This window comes from Quercus lobata, chromosome 8 (assembly GCF_001633185.2).
Source record: "Quercus lobata isolate SW786 chromosome 8, ValleyOak3.0 Primary Assembly, whole genome shotgun sequence".
NCBI lineage: Eukaryota > Viridiplantae > Streptophyta > Magnoliopsida > Fagales > Fagaceae > Quercus > Quercus lobata.
This window is the reverse complement of record NC_044911.1, coordinates 39186173-39205086: the sequence shown is the minus strand read 5'-3', so window position 1 is coordinate 39205086 and position 18914 is coordinate 39186173. Positions and strand designations below refer to the sequence as shown.

Genomic DNA, 18914 nt, shown 5'->3' with positions numbered 1-18914 from the left:
TGTGGGTTGGATTCCACTCATTGTGTCTTACATCTTAATCTCATTAAAGACATGTTCAATACTACATTCTAGACTCACACATGCGCTAACATACATCTAAGAAAACAATATGGCATTTCATCCCAAACCATAACATACATCTATCAAGGGATTGTAACATATTTAAACCAAGGGCAGAAACATCATGGCAGATCCAAACGAGCATATTATTACATTCAAACAAAAACATAAACATGGCAACAAGGCATTAATCATCTAGTATATCCCAAACATCCAAAAATAGTATCAAGGCATCAAAGAAACGTATTCATCATGTTTATCATCCAAATGCATGTTCATGTGAATGCATGTCTTACCTTACTGCACCACAACACCTATGCACCAATGCATGGTCATTCATATGCATGTTCATGGTGTATCAAAGAAATATTTGAAAAGAAGCCCATGTGAGGCACAAAACCCAAACGAAAAATGAAGGCAGAGACTTAGGCATGAAAACAAGGTAAAATAGAAGCATATTATGCAAACAAAATAAAGAAACAAAAGCAAAAAAGGTTTAGACTAGGGTTTTTAGACACGAATATGCGTACGCATACATAGGGCCTACGTACACAGCCCAATTATATGCGTACACATGCTTTGAGTATGCGTGTGCATGTAAGAAGCATGTGTACGCATACACATCCTAACCTTAACCCAGAAAATAAAAGCACAAGAACACAAAAACTAAACCTAGCAGCCTAGCATGCTTGAAACAGAAAAACAACCTAAACCTAAACTAAACAGGCACGTTAAACATATATAACATAAAAGAAAGCAAGGAAAACAGATTAAAACAAAAAAGGAAAAGAATAAGAGGCTAGAACATTATACCTCAAAGACAAAGCTCTTTGGCTTGATTTTGAGCGTTCCCCTTAGTCAATCTATTCACAATAAAAAACAAAAGTGATTAGAAAGCTTGAAACTCAAAGGTCAAGGCTAGAAAAGGCCTCAATCAAAAAAATAGACTTGAGGATGTTCTATGAAAAATTACCTCTTTGATTCACTATTTTTAGTGAATCTTATGCTTTCCCTTAGGATTTTTTTATGTGTTTTGAAAATGTACCATGTATGGCTTTATATAGTTGAAAAATGGGGTTCGGAACAGCTCCTAGAGGACATGAGATTTGTTTCAAAACCCAGCTTTAATGCAGAAAAACTTGTCTTTCATAATTTCTGGAACCCTAGCATGTGTACACAAGCCCGTGTATGCGTATGCATGCATACGCAGAGCTTGAGTATACATGTGCATAGGCGTGTATGCGTACGCATGCGCTAGAGTTTCTGTGGTCTTATTTTCCAAAAATAGTTTATTTAATTCATAAAAAGAGTTATATTTTCCAAAAATACTTTCCTCAAGTCAATTTCAATCTGATTTAGCCCTAAACCAACCTTGGGATTTAGAATTCCAACATCATTAGGGAACGGGGGCCTGAGTCGTAAGGAGTATAAAATGCGATGTCTACACCCCCCCTTCTGATTGAACTCTCTAGTATTTTAAGCTTTGATGCTTCTAGTTTGTACTCTCTTTGTTACTATTATGCCTATTTTGGCTTGCTAGTTTCTTAATGCAAGTTCCTTTTAACAACAATAACAACAACGACGACGACGACGACGACAACAACAACAATAATAATAATTTTTTCACACCTTCCTGTAAAAGTTATTATGACTTTTGAGTAGATCTTGTGATGTGAAAACATGAAGATTGCACAAATAAACAAGTGTGATAAAGCTGAAAACAAGAATCTTGACACCTAGCTCGATACCTGCTTCTATCGAGAATAAATGAACTTCGATACCCCTAAATCTATTAAGTTTCAAAGATATTGAATTTTTAGATTTGTTTTTCGGCCCATGATGACGTGGCTTTTCTAGGGTTTCATTCTCTAACCTACTAGATGATATAACAGCTTTATTTTACAGCCGTCATAATACATAGAAACTCACATAGAGAATCTATATAATTACTGTGAAGCTATTTCATTCTTATGCGTCTTAGGGTTTTGTAACCAAGTTGCTTTCTCTTCTAAAAGTGCGTAGTGAAGAAATTTGGATAAAAAAACAAGCTTCAAGTTGTTAGGAGTTAGTCACAGATTGGAGATTTATATGATTGAAGAAATCTCTGCAAAATCAATTCTAATTGGAGATTAGCGTAAGGATTCTACTGTAGATAGGTACTTTGGGATAGGCCAGGAGGGTAAGATTCCTTATACTTGTAATCATTTGATTTTGATTCGTGGATTCTTTGGGAGTGGTGACTTGAAATTCACCCGTTGGAGTTTTTGCCTTGTGAAGGTTTTCCCCATTAGTAAAAAAATAACCGTATCAAATTTATTTTCTGCTGTACTCTATATTATTTGGTGATTTGTTAGTACCTCTATGATATTGTATGTAATTTGACGTAATTAATCAACTTAAATAATTAAATTAATTAACTGGAATCAATCTATAACCCAACAATATAGATTAATTGAATTATCAAACCATCTCATATGCATGCCACTTGCTTCAACTGAATTCTCAATGATAATATATCATGTTTCTTCTGCATGCAATTGCTATATATTAAGATTCCAATGATGATTACATATGCTCAAATTTCAAGTTTCAAATAGGGGTTTTCTCTAGAAATACCTGAGTTTAATCTGATTGGAACTTCATAAGTGCGAACCATGTGGTCATTGAAAAAAGAGTCTACATGTTGCCAAATAACATGCAAATCTTGACTTCTTTTTTATGTTAACTAGATTTTGCTAACAAATACTTCTGTAACGGTCATAATTTTATTTATTGACATATCTCAGTATAAAACACACTTTAGATGTATTTGAGTTTTAGTTTCTAGTGTATTCACGAAGACCTCATTTGGATAAACAAGCATTATTAATAAGTGGGGTTATTCAAGACACAAGATTGTTCAAGAAATTGCTTAAGAAAAAATGCATTTGTAAGTATCGATACCTAACTCGATACCTGTCGATCTATCGAGTTTAATGAATCTCGATGCCTAGTTCGACACCTTTCGATCTATTGAGTTTCAAGTAAACTGAATGATTAGTTCTGTTTTCAGCTAATGATGACTTCGCTTTCTAGGAATTTATGCACTGGGGTTAATTTAGGGTTCTAGAACATATAAAAGACATATTTTACAGTCGTTATCATAGAGATAGAAAGTTACACATATATAACAGAAGTTGATGTGATGTTTTGTGTATGTGCCTAGGGTTTTGCACCAAGATACTTCCAATTCATCCAAGCGTGGATTGAAGATCTCCGCAAAGCTACAACAATCAAGAAGGTTGTTATGGAGTCAGTCATAGATATAGATATTCATGCAAAGGAGAAGTCTTCTACAAAATCAAGTCTAATTAGGGATTAGAACTGAGACTAGTATAACTCAATAGGTTCTATTGTAGGTAGGTAATTTAGGATAGACATGTAGGGTAAGATTCTTTGTGCTTGTAACTACTTTTTCTTGTTAATGGATTCTTTGGGAGTGATGACCTGAAATTTACCTAGTGGGGTTTTACCTGCAAGGGTTTTCCTCATTGTGATCAAATTGTCATGTCAAACTTATTTTCCGTTGCACTTAATTCAATTTGGTGATTTAATTGTGCCTTGATCTGATTTGCATATAATTTGACTAATTAATCAACTTGAGTAATTAATTAGATTAATTAACTAGGGTCAATTTATAACCCAACAACTTCACTGCTTAACTCATTGTTGGCAGTTTCAAGGATGAAATTCCACACATTGCATTGCTAGCTCTATCATTCTTGGTTAATCATTGGAATACAAGAATAATGCCATGATTTCTATAAATTTCACCAGACACACCTCATAGATATTAATGTGTCAACTTTCAAATATAAAACAAAAACGATTAAGAAATTTATTTATTACATTGTTTACGCGAATATCAATTATATTCATTATTAGATCAATTTATAAGTATTTTGTAATAAAATTATAATAACTTTTAGAATTTCCAAATTAAAAAAAAAAAAAAAAACTCTTGTCTTCCCCTTCAATCAAGATTCTAGGGTCCACAAACAAACACTTGAAGCAGCTAAAGTCTAACTTTGAATTTATTTATTTTTAATATTAAGAAATGATCCTTATTCCTGGCCCCCATTCACAAACGGGCCGTTTACGGAACTGAATCTGTCCTTTCCTCCAAAGGACTAGTATATTGGTCGTTAGATTTCTAAATGACCAAAGGCAAAAGCATCGAAGTTTCAGTCTTCAGACCATGCAATATATATCAAAAAAATCATTCATATTAACTCAGCAAAAGGCATAGCCCCATAAACTTCACAATCAAAAAATCAACCGTAGGATTACATGGACCCAGTTGTTCAAAGCTTGCAGCTCCAATAATACATTACACATTTCCACTTGAAATGCTTGGATCTCTAAGGAGAATTGTGCTCTTGACAGTGAGGTCGATTCTCATTGAGGACCACAGGCTCTAATTTCCTATTCTCAATCATCTCATCAACCATATCTGTAGGATAGCTGTACCCAATTATCAGGCGACACTGACCATAAAATCCTTGGCGTTAACCATAACGTAGACGTCACAAATTAAGTGCATGTTTGGTTCCAACTTAATTCACGGCTGCGTTTTCTTCTCCTACGTTTTCTCCTTTTTTTTTTTTTTTTTAGCAGCTTATGTTGACTTTTCTTCCATGAACAGTGTACAGATATACTGTTCATGAACCCACAAACTTCACTTTTTATCAACTTTTTTATTAAAAATGGGTCTCACAATACTATTTACATATTTAAAAATTATTTTGTTACAGTGTTTTCAGTTTTCAGTTTTCAATTTCAGCAAAATAAGTTCTATTCAAACACACCCTAAGAGTTTAGATCAAACATATGAATGTAAGGTACAAAGTGGACTGATATATTGAAATCGGAGCTTCTCGTACATAATAATGTGCATGTAACTGCTAGCACATTTAAAACGTTTTTTTTAACTTTTTATAAATTATCAAGAGATTTCAAGAAAACATCTTTCACCTCGTGTTAATTGGGTTGTTGCATCTTTCACTAATAATTCACATGTAGAACAAATTAAGGAAATGAAATGTACTTTACTTATGGAAAACGTTAATGAATATCCTAAGAGCATTTGTTAGTGAACTATTTTAAGAAAGTTTTTTATAGAGAAAAAAAAAAATTAATATTTTAACAGTTTTTTCTATTTCCTATAAAATTTGTGTTAAAACTTTTCTAAAATGATTTATTAACAATTGTTCTAAAAGCACCCGTTAACATGACCATTTACTTATTTAGTACTTTGTTTTAGGAAAAATAAACAAAACTCTATTATAGTTTTCCCGTAAAATGAAGAAACCATTAATATTTTTACTCGGTTTAGGTGTAACACTTTAACTCCCTAAATGAAACACAAAATTTTCCCTGCATGTTTTTGCTACTTCGGAAACTGTATTTTCTAAAAGTCACTGAACTTGTGCTAATAATTAACATTTGGAATCATGTTGAAGGCTGGGGGTGTTAACGGATATACTAAAAGGGAGCCTTATTTGCTTCTTTAATTTTTGTTTGTTTTTTTTTTTTTTTTTTTTTTTTTTTTTTTTTTTTTTTTTTAAAGTCTTAGTTAAGATACGCATAATTTATTTCGATTGTTATGGTTGCTTTAGAAAGCTAACGTACAATGCTTGCATATATATTTGATTCATTTTATCTTTTGACTATTGTTATTTAGATAATTGTTATAGCTCAATTGGTGGGAAGTCCATAAAGTGAGCTTGCAAAAATCCTGGAATTCTTATAGTTATCCTGAGACTAATATAATTCAAGTAACCTCCACATTTCTAACCACCAATGTGAGATGCCAACACCTATTAAAGCTCAAGCAATGGTTTCTTCATCAAACTGTAGAACAAATTCAAGCCAGATAAGACCAATTCACACAATTGTGATTATCATTCTTAAAAAGCAAACAAGATTAACCACATCCAATCAGTTATACTAATTCAATATTCTATATATGTGCCAAAAATTTCTGTATGTTGTAATTTCCAATCCCAACCCATTTGTGATCAAGTGTTAACATTCATATAAAAAAATACTAACACATTTTGTAGTTATAATTAATTTCATGAGCCTGTTAATAATTGTAATCAAAAGTATAATTTAAGGTGGTAAAGTATAAGTTCTCCTAAATTTCAAATAAGATTTTTCTTTAAAAATACCCAAGTTTAGTCTTCATTGGCAGTTTATAATTGCAAACCACGTGGTCATTGAATAAAATGTCTGTATATTGCCAAATAACATGCAAACCTTGACTTGTTGTCATGTTAACTAGATTTTCTCTAACAATTACTTCTCTTGAATCATTGTTGGCACTTTCAAGGATGAAATTCCACACACTGCAGTGCCAGCTTTATAATTTTAGGTCATCATTGGAATAAAAGAGTAATAATGCGACTACTATAAATTTTATTACATAAATTTTATATAGATATTGATGTGTTAACTTTTAAATATAAAACAAAAATTATTCAGAAATTTATTTATTACGTGATTGGTGCGAACATCAATCATATTCATCACTAGATCAATTTATAAGTATTTTTAAATAAAATTATAATGAATTTTAGAATTTTCCAAATCCTTTTTCCACCAAAAAAAACCTTCGTCCTCCCCTTCAATCTAAGGTCCACAAACGAACACTTGAAGAAGCCAAAGTCTAACATTGAATTATTTATTTATTTATTGAGAAATGATCCCGATTCCTGGCCCCCATTCACACACGGGCCGTTTACGGAACTGAATCTGTCCTCTCTTCTAAAAGACAAATATTGTTGATTAGAAAAATCGAAGTTTCAGTTTTCAGACCATGCAATATATATCAAAAAAGCATTCATATTAATGCAGCAAAAGGCACAGCCATAAACTTCACGGTAAAAAAAGCAACCGTAGAGTCATACAGAACCAGTTGTTTAAAGCTTTGCAGCTCCAATAATACGCTATACATTCCCAGTTGAAATGCTTGAATCTCTAAGGAGAATTGTGGACTCTGACCATGAGGTCGATTCTCATTGAGGACCACAGGCTCTAATGTCCTATCCTCAATCTGCTAGACTGCTATCAACGACCGTGTCTGCAGTCTGCACCCAATCAGGCGACACTGTCCATAAAATCCTCGCGTTTACCATAACGTGGACACCGAAAAGAGTTTACATCAACATATGTATGAAGGGTACAAAGTGGGCTGTTATGTTGAAATCCGAAGTTCTCCTACATGAAATGATAATGTGCATGTAACTGTGAACAGAATTAAAACGTTGTGTTTTGTAAATTATCAAGAATTGCATTTGCACCATTGTAATGATTTTTCACAAAAGCATCCCAGTTAGAGATTTAAAGAAAACATCATTCACACCACAAATATATACATCATATATAAATCTCTTTCAATATTTTCCTTACGTTCACATTTTCATTATGCACTAAAGGTCTGTTTGGTTAGAGGGGTGAAAAAGTGGAATGAAAAAAAATAGTGAGGGTGAAAAAGTAAAATGATAGAAAAGTTTTAATTTCCCTTATTTTTATTTGGTTGGGAGTGGAAAAGTGGAGGGATGAAAAAAGTGTATTTGTATAAATTTACTTTTACACCCTTGTTAAAAAGTGGGAGGAAAAAAAATAGTGAGAGGGTAAAAAAATAGGAGGATAGAAAAGTTTTAATTTCCCTTATTTTTATTTGGTTGGAAGTGAAAAAGTGGAGGGATGAAAAAAGTGTGTTTGTATAAATTTACTTGTACACCCTTATTAAAAAATGATGTCCAATTAAAACAAAAAAAAAAAAAAAAAAAAAATTATCACCCAAATTTATTAAAAAATAAAAATCATGTCTAGAAAAAAAAATCACGTCTAAACAAAAAACAAAAAAGAAAGCAAAAGAAAAAAAGAAGAAGAGCAACGTATTGGCCAAAGTTTCGTCATTTACTTACTAAATTCTCTCAACTCAGTTTTGTCTCTATTTTGGAAAGAAAACTTTTTGATAGGCCCAAGGAGAAAATATCCAAGTCCCACCATCATTTTCCTCTCTTCCCCTCCTAACCAAACACTTTTCAAAAAGTTTTTTGTCATCATTTTCTCTCCTTTTTTTTCCCATCCTCTCTAAAATGCACTTTACCAAAACCATCCTAAAAAGTCGCAATTAATTTTCCATAAAAAGTTTCCTAAAATGAATGGTTATAACTAGACCTTATATGTGTGTGTATATATATACACACTTGTAAAAATTGTTTTTAAACTAACCTGTTTTGCCCACCTAATAAAAAATATTGAACATCATGATTCTTGACTTGACTTTTGAGATTCTCAAGAATTTGGGGTGAACAAAAATACATATAGATTAGATTTATGAATGAGTAATGCTGAAATCACAATTTTTGCCACAACTTACTTATATGGCAAGTCATGAGTGGTGGAATTGTGGACCCACCACTTTTACTCCACCACTCACGACTTTGCCACATGAGCAAGTTATAGCAAAAGTTGTGGTTTTAGCATTTTCATATCTGAACTTCCAAAATTTGATAAGTTAGTACGTTTACAATTATGTTATTAAAATTTCTAATAAATAACTTGTGCTATAGGTCAGGGTTTGTAGTTGCGTTTGTTAAAAAATCTGTTATAGGTTGCCTATAGCAGCATTTTTTGAAAATGCCGCCACAAAATGCTAGATTAAGCCTATTTTTTTGTAGTGTGAAAAATGATTTCTTTTCTTGACATAGCTTTAAATATAGGTCACACCAAAAGAGTTTAGGTATATTTATCTAAGTTCTACTGCAATAATATTCCCGATCTACAAAAGCTTGAATGACAGGATCTTTATCACAAACATGTAGGGTCTGTTTGGTATGTATTTCCAAACAATAGTTTTCAGTGTTTAAATACTGAAAATTGTAGTTATAAAAAATAAAAAATAAAAAAAAAAGGCGTTTTGTAAGAGTGTTTTTTTAAAAGTGTTTGAGTTACATTACTTATTTTAGGGTATTTAAACACTGAATTTGGAAAACTCCTCTTACCAATTTTTAGATTTCAAACAACATTATTTAATAGCACTTTTGTAAATATTTTTGAAAAACATGGGGCCCACTTGATTAGACAACACATAAAACTTCATTTTTCAATTCCAACTAAGGGGCTCACTTGTCACCTTAAAAAAAAAAAAAAAAACACACACATACCAAACATACATTCATGTTTTTTCACACATTAAAATATGTTATTTGAAACATAATACCACTGTAAATATGTGTTTTCACAACACTTTTTAAATCATAGTTTTTATATTATTTTAAATAATGATAATAGAAATCTCCAACCAAACAAACCTCTAGCAGCTCCGGTGTTAACTGCAACTAGAGCTTGCTTTCTGTTATATATATAAAGGGGTGGAAATAGGGTTAGGGTTTTGGAGTGTTGGCTAGACTTTTAACCTCATTCTGCCTTAAATCAGTCAATCAGTAAAGATATTATAAAACTTGAGGTCAAATATAAGGATGAAGAGAAATGCTAGCAAAGGTTACAGAGGAGACGAAGAGCAATAAAAACTTGTGGTATTTGGAGGAGACTATTTTCAGAGTTTTGTGTGTGAATGGGAAGCTGTTAGGGAATTGTTTTCGTCTGTCAATCTGAGACAAGAAAAAAGGACGCAACCTGGAACCGACTAGACAAACAACAATTATGAATTAGATAAAAGTATAAGTCAAAGGAATCTTGTGAGAAAAGAGAACTCATGAAGCATCATCCACGCTAGGCTTTGAGTAAGTCTTTACCAAATCCCAATCGATAGAATTTAAGAAAGTTCATTGAAAGAGAGCGAGTGCGAAATATCAGGTCGCAAAGTGATGGACATGGTTGTCTTCAAGAAGAAGAAAAATATTACTTTTTTAATAAGAGAAATGTTGGCCAAAATAGTACCATATTTACGATGTAATATTTATTTAGGGCACCATTGTCAAGAATTTTGTAATTCAAATAATATTTTCTTGTGTTAAGAGATTTGTAATTCAAATAATGCTTTTTAGTATTTTTATTTAGAGTTCAAATCATCATTCTCTACTATCTATGATACTAATTGTGAATTTCCCATCAAATAGGAGTGAGAACTCCTACCCAAGGAGATCATATTTTTAGCATCCCTCAGTGGTAAAGCAATGGAGATTCAACTTTCGGCATGTCCTCCTAACCTAAATGATTTATATTGGAGACCGTCACTTAATTTTTAGTGTACAAGGTTAAAATTAAGAAAACCCAAAATTGTGTTAATGAATGAAAATATTACAAGAAACTTCAAAATGAAGGAAATTTACCTAACTTTGTGTCATCAGTACGCAATAAAAGAAAAAAAAAATGTGACTTAATTTTTCTAGTTAGAATCTAATAAAAACTATTGCAAAAAAGAAAATATCTATATAGATAACGCCTAATATATGGCTAAGTTTAAAAGTTAAGTTACGAAATGTGAAAGTGTCGTGCGCTTAACATGTCAGTCCACTAATCAGTCTTCCTAGTACAAAGGACTAACATAAAATCCATCACAAAATCAAAACAAAATTATATCATATAAAAGAAAATTATAAGTAAATTGACAACATTTACATTCAACTAAATGATACAAAAATATTTAAATTTCATATTTAATGATTTCCTAGAATATTATAAAATAAATCATCATTTTATGTGCAAAAATTATTATTTTCATGTGACATTCCTGAACTAGTATGCCGTACTATGTTTCTAAATCATGAATGACAATTTTTATGATCAATAATGCATAGAATAAAAATCAACATTCGAGGAAAATGATGATTCAAAAATCATTAAATTTCATATTTAATGATTTCCTAGAATATTAGAAAATAAAACAACATTTTATATGCAAAAATTATTATTTTCATGTGACATTCCTGAACTAGCATGCCGTACTTTGTTTCTAAATCATGAATGACAATTTTTATGATCTATAATGCATAGAATAAAAATCAACATACGAGGAAAATAATTTAATAGATGAACATCATGAAATTAATTTAGAACTACTTCTATTATCAACTAACAGATTTTGATTTAAATATGGTAAGAAACAAAGAAAACACATTGTTGAGTTTTATGAACATGCGCATAATGACAAAATTTATTCTTTATTCAAAATTTCAAACAACTTCATTCATGAACGATGCCAGAAAATATCCCATCAATGACTTTTTTTTTTTTTTTTTGAGTGTACATTCTAGCAACCATCACGACTCCTCTCCCTAGAATGTTCATTTATGAGTCATATTCATGACTTCCCTTGAGTGATTGTGCTTTATCTGTTGTATTTGATGCTGGAATGTCATTTGATCTAGATTGTGTTTAGAGAAATTAGGACTTTGTTTTGATTCTCAAATGCAGAGATTTTTTGAGATTTTTTTTTGGATGAACGATAGGTTTTGTGGGTTGGATTCTTTAGATGTTTTGAGTAGGTGAGAGAGAGGAATTCTGGTAAAGTAAATACAAGTTGTCACCTAGAGAATATATGTTCTTTTTTTTTTTCTTTTTTTTTTTTTACATCCCTCTCTATTTATAGGTGAGGGAGCATTTCGTTGCCTATGTACCTTAAATAATTATATTAAGTGATAATTGAAGTGTTTGAGTCCCAAAGGCCTAAAAAATTTCTAAATAATAATTACTAAAATCTTAAAAAAAGAGAGAGGGGAAATTCTAGTCAAACTTAATCAAAGCATAAAATTAAGTCCAAGTACAACGGCTTCTCGAAAGGATTAACTCCAAGTAAGAAATGGGCTATTGAGAATTATCAATTGTATTATTTAATCTAAAAATAAAATAATTAATTTAATAATTATCTTATAGGAGTACTTTTAAATTAGATGATTAAATTTCCCTTTTCCTACCAAGTTAAAATTATGAAACAATCGGCAATTATACTTATCAAGTATCAAGTACAAGCAAGGATATAATCAATTAATCTTATGGTTGAACCATTGAACCAAGAATTGGGTTGAGTTTTATTGGTTCACCCAATGATAAATCAAATTAAAATATTTTAATCCTACACGTACCATTTGGTGTAATCTAATACTATATTTAAGCCAATAAAAATTGATTTTTTTTTTTTTTCACAAAATTGGTCAAAAAGTCAAATTCTCATTAAAAAAAAAAGACTCCATTGACACCAAATATGACTTCAATTTTAATCCGTGGTCAATTTTAAAATTTCCAAAACATGTAAAATGGCCATTTTCTCATTATTATTCATAACCCATTTTGCCAAGAACTTTATAGTTTAATTAACTGGCACATTATGGTAAAATATTCAATAAAATGTAAAATGTTTTCAATAAAAATATTCAAGGTTCAAACCCCTCTTTCTTTTTATAATTATTGATATAAAAAAAGAAAAGAAGAAGGAGAAAGAAATGAAGTGTACACATTAGATGATTATAAATCCCTAAGCACTAGCTATAGTTTAGTGAAGTTTACATCTTTTAACAAATTAGATATTACAACCCATCAAAATTTTTTTTTTCTTTTTTCTTGTTGCTCATCAGATAGAGGTTTATTGTTTGGACCTCAAAGACCTAGTAGCAATTATGGTGCAGGGTGGAAGCCTCAACTTTTAGATTGATAAAGGTTAGGATCAGGGTTAGGGTTAAAACTTTGAAGCATTTTGAAAGAAATTTAGATTGTTTCTTACTATAATAAGATAAATTAGCTTGAAATTAAAATTGTTGATTTTGTGATAGCTTGATCGCAGAAAAATAATTGTTTTTTTTTTTTTTGGTTCATACAAAGATTTTGGAAAGGTAATATTGGAGTAAATGGAATAAGTTTATCTCCAAACTAGTTTAATAGAATCTCTTCTAACTTATTATATGACAATTCATAAAATCATTCACGTGTATTATTTAAATCAGTCACATTACCCATTAAATAAATCGTAGCTAAAGTACACATTGATGGTTTTATTAATAGCCACATAGTGAATTAGAAGAATTTGCTTTCCTCTTAAATTGGTTTGAAGGAAAAATAATTTCATGGTAAAAATTTATTAATTCATAAATTCTCAAGCTACATTAGCATTTACAGAATCCAAGCAGAGGACATTTAAATACATGCACGAGGTTAATGAAGTTCTTATATCACTTTTATGTTAGTGCATGTGATTAATAAACTACCAATTGACTCAATAACTAAACAGTAAACAAGCTTCAAATTTAAGATCACCTACTCTTATACCATAATAAACAATTAACTATCCCAAAAATTTATACGGTTAGAAAAATGTAAATTTAATTTTTTAACCATTATTCTAATAGTGATATGCTATAAGTTTTATCCTCAATGTAATAGTAATATCAATGCAATCATTCTATTAATATCATTGCTTAAGAATATAATGCTAACAAGTGTGACAAAGGTATAGGTAGATAAGAGGGAATCTACACTAATACCAATTACAAGGTCATTGCTAAATGTAATTAACCTATGCTATTGAATCAACATATCTCTTTGACAACTTGGCACACATATACAATCATTAAATAGAATGTCAAAAAATAATAAGTGTGACCAATTCTAACCTGTATGTAGAGAATCCATAATTAGGGAACTAAGGTTTAGTTATTATTGACAACAAGAAAGGAATTATGAATACATTATTCTTGTTGCTTCTACCATATTTTGCATTTTCTCCTTCTAAATAAAAAAGATACTTTTGCATATGAGTTAAAATTAATCATATATTAGGGGTAGAGATTTAGGTTCAAAGGAGGCAAAATTTTTAAACCTATTGGATAAATATTGAAAGAATGAGAATAAAGAGTTATATTTAAAACACCAACGAATTTATACACATTTAGTTTCTTGGTAATACATAAAAATATGTAATTTTCAGTTAAAAAACTTTTTTATACCCGTAGTAGAAAAAGGGTAAGTAGTATATATATGGCATCATAATTTTTCAATAAATAATCACTAATTAATCATAAAATTATCCAATTATCTGTATTTATATAATAAAACTCAATATTTTCAGCACAAAAAGTTTTTAATAATCAAACAAATTTAGAAAAATATTAAGTTCTATTTTTTTTTTTTTGAGATAGTCTCAATTTATAGAGTTTGTTCTTAATGATAGCTTTAATCTATTGAAAGAAAACCAACTAAATCTTAATCGATCTTTAATAACTTTGAGTCCATTTAAAAAATCTTCGTTTCAACATAGTAGAATTTGTCGTATGTTTTGTAAGTTTAAGCCCAAATTTTCTTCCCATTTTCCCATCTCATTTCATAGCTCTTTATTTGTATTATAAAAACCTTTATGATAGATCTAGAATGGAGATAAACTGAAAATCAGAAATAAAATATATAGCTAAATAACAAAGGTTGCTTAATCTTTGAGATTTATGAATAAGAAATTTCTAATATATTTGTTATATCATAAGTTTAATACATAACTTAGGCATAAGTCCCACCGTTTAGATTGAAGAAATAGGGTTTTTTCCCCCCTTTGTTATGAGAGGGGGAGAGAGGCATGTTAAGGGAGCTAAATAACCAACAAGATGAAGGATCCATTATTTTCCAGGGGGTTAGGGCAACTTAGATGATATGAAATTCAAAATAAAATGTAAACTAGGGGCCAATTGTCTATATTCCTTCACTAAATTTTCTTTATTTGTGTTCATGTGTACATATTTTATCAAGCCTTATTACTTTTCCAATAGAAGGAAGTCTAGGGTTTGAGCTTTGTTCTGTTGTAGGCATATTAGATTAAGAACAAATCACAGCTAACTTCTTGAAATAATATAGTCGATCTTGTGAGTTTGAAGAAAGTTTGTTTCCATTTTTGTATATTTGATCATATATCACGGTGAGGAACTCATGTTTCCCTAATGAATTTTGTATCTGAAAAATTTCTTATCATTAACACAACATACAAGAAATTCAGCAAAAAAGAAGAAGAAGAAGAAGAAGACAACATCCAAGGAGGCACAAGAAGTAATAGTGTTTAAAGAAGAATTGTTTGCTAAATCTTAATGGAAGTTGAATTATTCAATGCCTTATATTTATTTATTTTTTACTGTTATTAATTTAAGAATAGCTAGCTAGGGCTGAAAACATATGGAATCCAAAGTAAGATCAATAGCATCTCTTCTTTAAATTAGTCATCATTAGTAGGAATACATGACTAATAACATTTCCGTGATCTTTATATAGACTTCAAGTTTTCTACCTAATTTTACAGTTCCCATATAGCTAGCTGATCTCGAAATTTCAAACCTTTCACATTGCATTATTATACTTGGAAATCCCACGATTCAGGATGGATATCCAAGTCCCAGCAAAGCTCTGGCTCCAAATCTACATCACTGGTGGATCCGTAAATGAATCTTTTCAGTCTCTCAGTTACTTTTGCTGCCCCAAAATCGAATAAAGATCCAGACTTTATCTACACAAAAGAAAGCCAACAAATTTAATTATCCATATATGTAATCCAGAAAAGCAAGAGAGAGAGAGAGAGAGAGAGAGAGATCCAGCCTAAATAATGTCACATACCTCTGCATGCACCACATGGAAAATTGAGTCTCCAGAAATTGAAAAATTGGCAGTCAAGACCTCTGCTTGTTCTTCATGAAGAATGTGAATAATTTCATAGAACAAGAACTGATTATCTAGCCCAGTTATCAAAACAACCTCTAGAGCGGAACCCATTTCACGAATTTCCATTTTGGGCGATTTTAGGCTCGATTTAGCATCAAAACTTGTGCAAGTGTATGATCTTTTCCTGCCATTAACACATAAACTCTCCTTCTTCTCCTTAGACTTCTTCAGCTTTGTCTCTAGGCTTTTGATGTATTTTATAGCTTCATCTATTTGATCAGGTAGTGACAGTGCCTCCTGCATTCACATGGAATTAATTAGATCATTCATCATCGTCTTTTTACAAATACATGTACGTACGTACGTGCATGTCCATGTACGTATGCTCCGAGTATTTATAAATACAAAAGCACATAAATTGTTAAGAGTCAAGGAAAATTTTCATTACTTTGTAAAAATTAAAGACTTTGTAGTGTCTTCTTGATTAGAATGTACTGATACTCTGTTACATACTCAAATAGATCAAATATATATATATATATATATATATGTATACACACAGGGGAAACAAACACAAACACTGTAATTAATTATTAGAGAAAGAGATGTATTCTACCTTGGAATTCTGGTTTGGTAGTAGAGAATTAAGCTTGGAGTAGAGGATTTTCATCTGATTCCTCCTATTTTTCTCTATAACCCTTCTCTCAATCTTGGTTGAAGTTGACTGACTTCCCTGCTGATCCATTTCTTTCTCTTGTAAGTTGATTACTAAAAAATGTCCCATGAAAAAATTTCAAATCCAGTGGAGATAGCTTTCTTTCTTTGGCACATATATATACACACTCAAAAAGGGCAAGAAATCCACAGTGAGAAAAGAGAGACTAAGAACGAGTCGTCATGTGTAAACGTCAGCCATATGAGTCATTTTGGCCGTCAAATTGGAAAAACTAATTTTAGCACGTGGCTTTGTCAGATTATCAGCCTGATCTCCAGGAAGGCGCAACAACAATGTGGCCACACTCCTTTTGTACCATCCAATAAAATTGAGCTACATTTATCATTTATGTACGGTAATCTACAACAATTTTTTTTTGCTCTGTTTTTTGAATGGTTACAAAATCCGCCTGATGGTTCCAAAATCATCTTGATAATCTAAGAACTAGTGTACATGCTGGCATGCCCCCGAGTATCATTTGAATCAAATTTATCACATGTTATGATATAAAATTTCTTAATAATTCCAAAACAATCTTTTTACGCATTATTAGAACAATACTATACCTCAATTATATATCATGTATCAATTGTCCTCCCATGATTATCATTTGTCTCAATTTTGGTTGTATTTTAATGATGTAAGACAATCACTTTCACATATATTTATCGATCTTCTCAATTATATTCACAGTTGATTCTCTCAAAATTATGATATAAAATCAATCTTATGGTTCCAAAATCATCTTTATACTATTGGAACCGTCTTCCCACAATTATAATTTGTCTCCATTTTTGCTGCTGTATTTTGATGATGTGACACAATCACTTTCACATATATATATCAATTTTTTCAATTATATTCACAGTCAATTGTCTCAAAGTTACAATATAAAATCTACTTTGTCGATAATTCAAAAATCATCTCGATAATAAAATCTTCCCACGATTTTTATTTATCACAATTTTTTCCTTATCTTAATGATGTCCTTTGATACAATCACTTTCACATATGTTTATCAATTTTCTCAATTATAATGATGCAAAAATTGTGTTCTTAGACTTTATCATATAGAAAACAAAAACAAGGAGAACCAAAAAGTTTTGAACAAATTAATAAAACTTCTTTTAAAGATAATATAAAAGTTTGTGAATAAATCTAGGGCACATTTTCAAAATTTGTTGAAGTAACACGTTGTAAGCGGTGAAAAATAAAATGTTATGTGTAGTGGGTTCTAAAAGTAATTATCCACAATTACCAACAATTGACCATGTCAACCATTTATGAAAACAGTTATGTTTATATCCCTTGCTTCACTTCTAAGATGACTTTTATGATTCTTTATACTTTATTTCATATTAAATAACTAAAATTATGCCACACTGGTTTTATATTCTTCCCTACTTTAATGAATTTCTACGTAGATAAAGAAAGCATCCCAGAAAGTCAAGCAAAAAAGTGGCTTGACATTAGCAAGAAATACTTTGGGTCAATTACAGAAATTTATATTGAACTTTTTTTCTTTTGCTTTAAATCATGGAAATAATAATACTCATTATCTAAAATACTCATTTATATAAATACAATAAATAAGTATAGTAGAGCTTAAAACGTGATTTCACTAATCAGATATAAGGTCCATTTAGATTGAGCTTATTGTTGTTGAAACTGAAAACTGAAAGTACTGTAGCAAAATAATTTTTAAATGTGTGAATAGTATCGTGAGACCTATTTTTAATGCGTGAACAGTACATGAACAGTACGTGAACAGTGAACCCATGTGAGGTTACTGTTCACGTGCAAGAAAAAAAAAAAAAAAAAAAAAAAAACGTGGAACTGAAAACGTAAGAATAAGCACAATCCAAACGCTCACATAATATAATTTTCTAAACTTTTCTCCAAAATATATATATTGTCAGATATAAAGAAAAGTTGACCTATTTTCTATCATTATTTTATAATCTTTAATTTTATGTTTTTAACTATTAACAAACAAGATTATTTGTTGTGTCATTGTACTATTGGATTAACGGCTTATTAATTATCATTTAGAAAATAACATGTAGCTCTTAATTATGAGCAAGGCTACATTCAAAAAAGAAAAAATCCATGAAATTTTTTTTTTTTTTTTTTTCTGATTTTCATTTAGAATATCTCTAATATTACTATTTTACCTATTATTAATAATTTGTTGCATTAACAATTGTAAATAGTTTTGTCAAATTTTTTGTGTTCATAAATTTTCTTATTAATTAAGTTATCCTAAGACTATAGTCAATTCTAAATCCATTTTATAAAAACCGATTTTTTTTTTTTTTTTTTCATCACTCACTGTCAGAATCGGTGGTGGAATCAAAATTTCTCATTAATTATTTGCCAACCAAAGAATGAGATGTTTTGGAACGTAATATATTTCGTAAGCATGAGAAAGAAAGAAATAAAAATCTCAGTCACCATCAAGTCACAGGTGGGTTCTGTGGTTACACACATGGGTTTGATC

General features: G+C 30.4%; 1 protein-coding gene across 1 annotated transcript; it reads right to left on the bottom strand.

The window, feature by feature from the left end:
- Positions 1–15232: 15232 nt before the first annotated feature.
- On the bottom strand, positions 15233–16506 carry LOC115957967 (transcription factor bHLH162-like). The gene is made up of 3 exons (XM_031076327.1): positions 16316–16506; positions 15655–15996; positions 15233–15547 (listed from the first exon to the last, which is right to left on the bottom strand). The coding sequence occupies exons 1-3, from the start codon at positions 16481–16483 to the stop codon at positions 15395–15397; spliced, it is 663 nt and encodes a 220-aa protein (XP_030932187.1). The 5' UTR covers positions 16484–16506; the 3' UTR covers positions 15233–15394.
- Positions 16507–18914: the final 2408 nt, after the last annotated feature.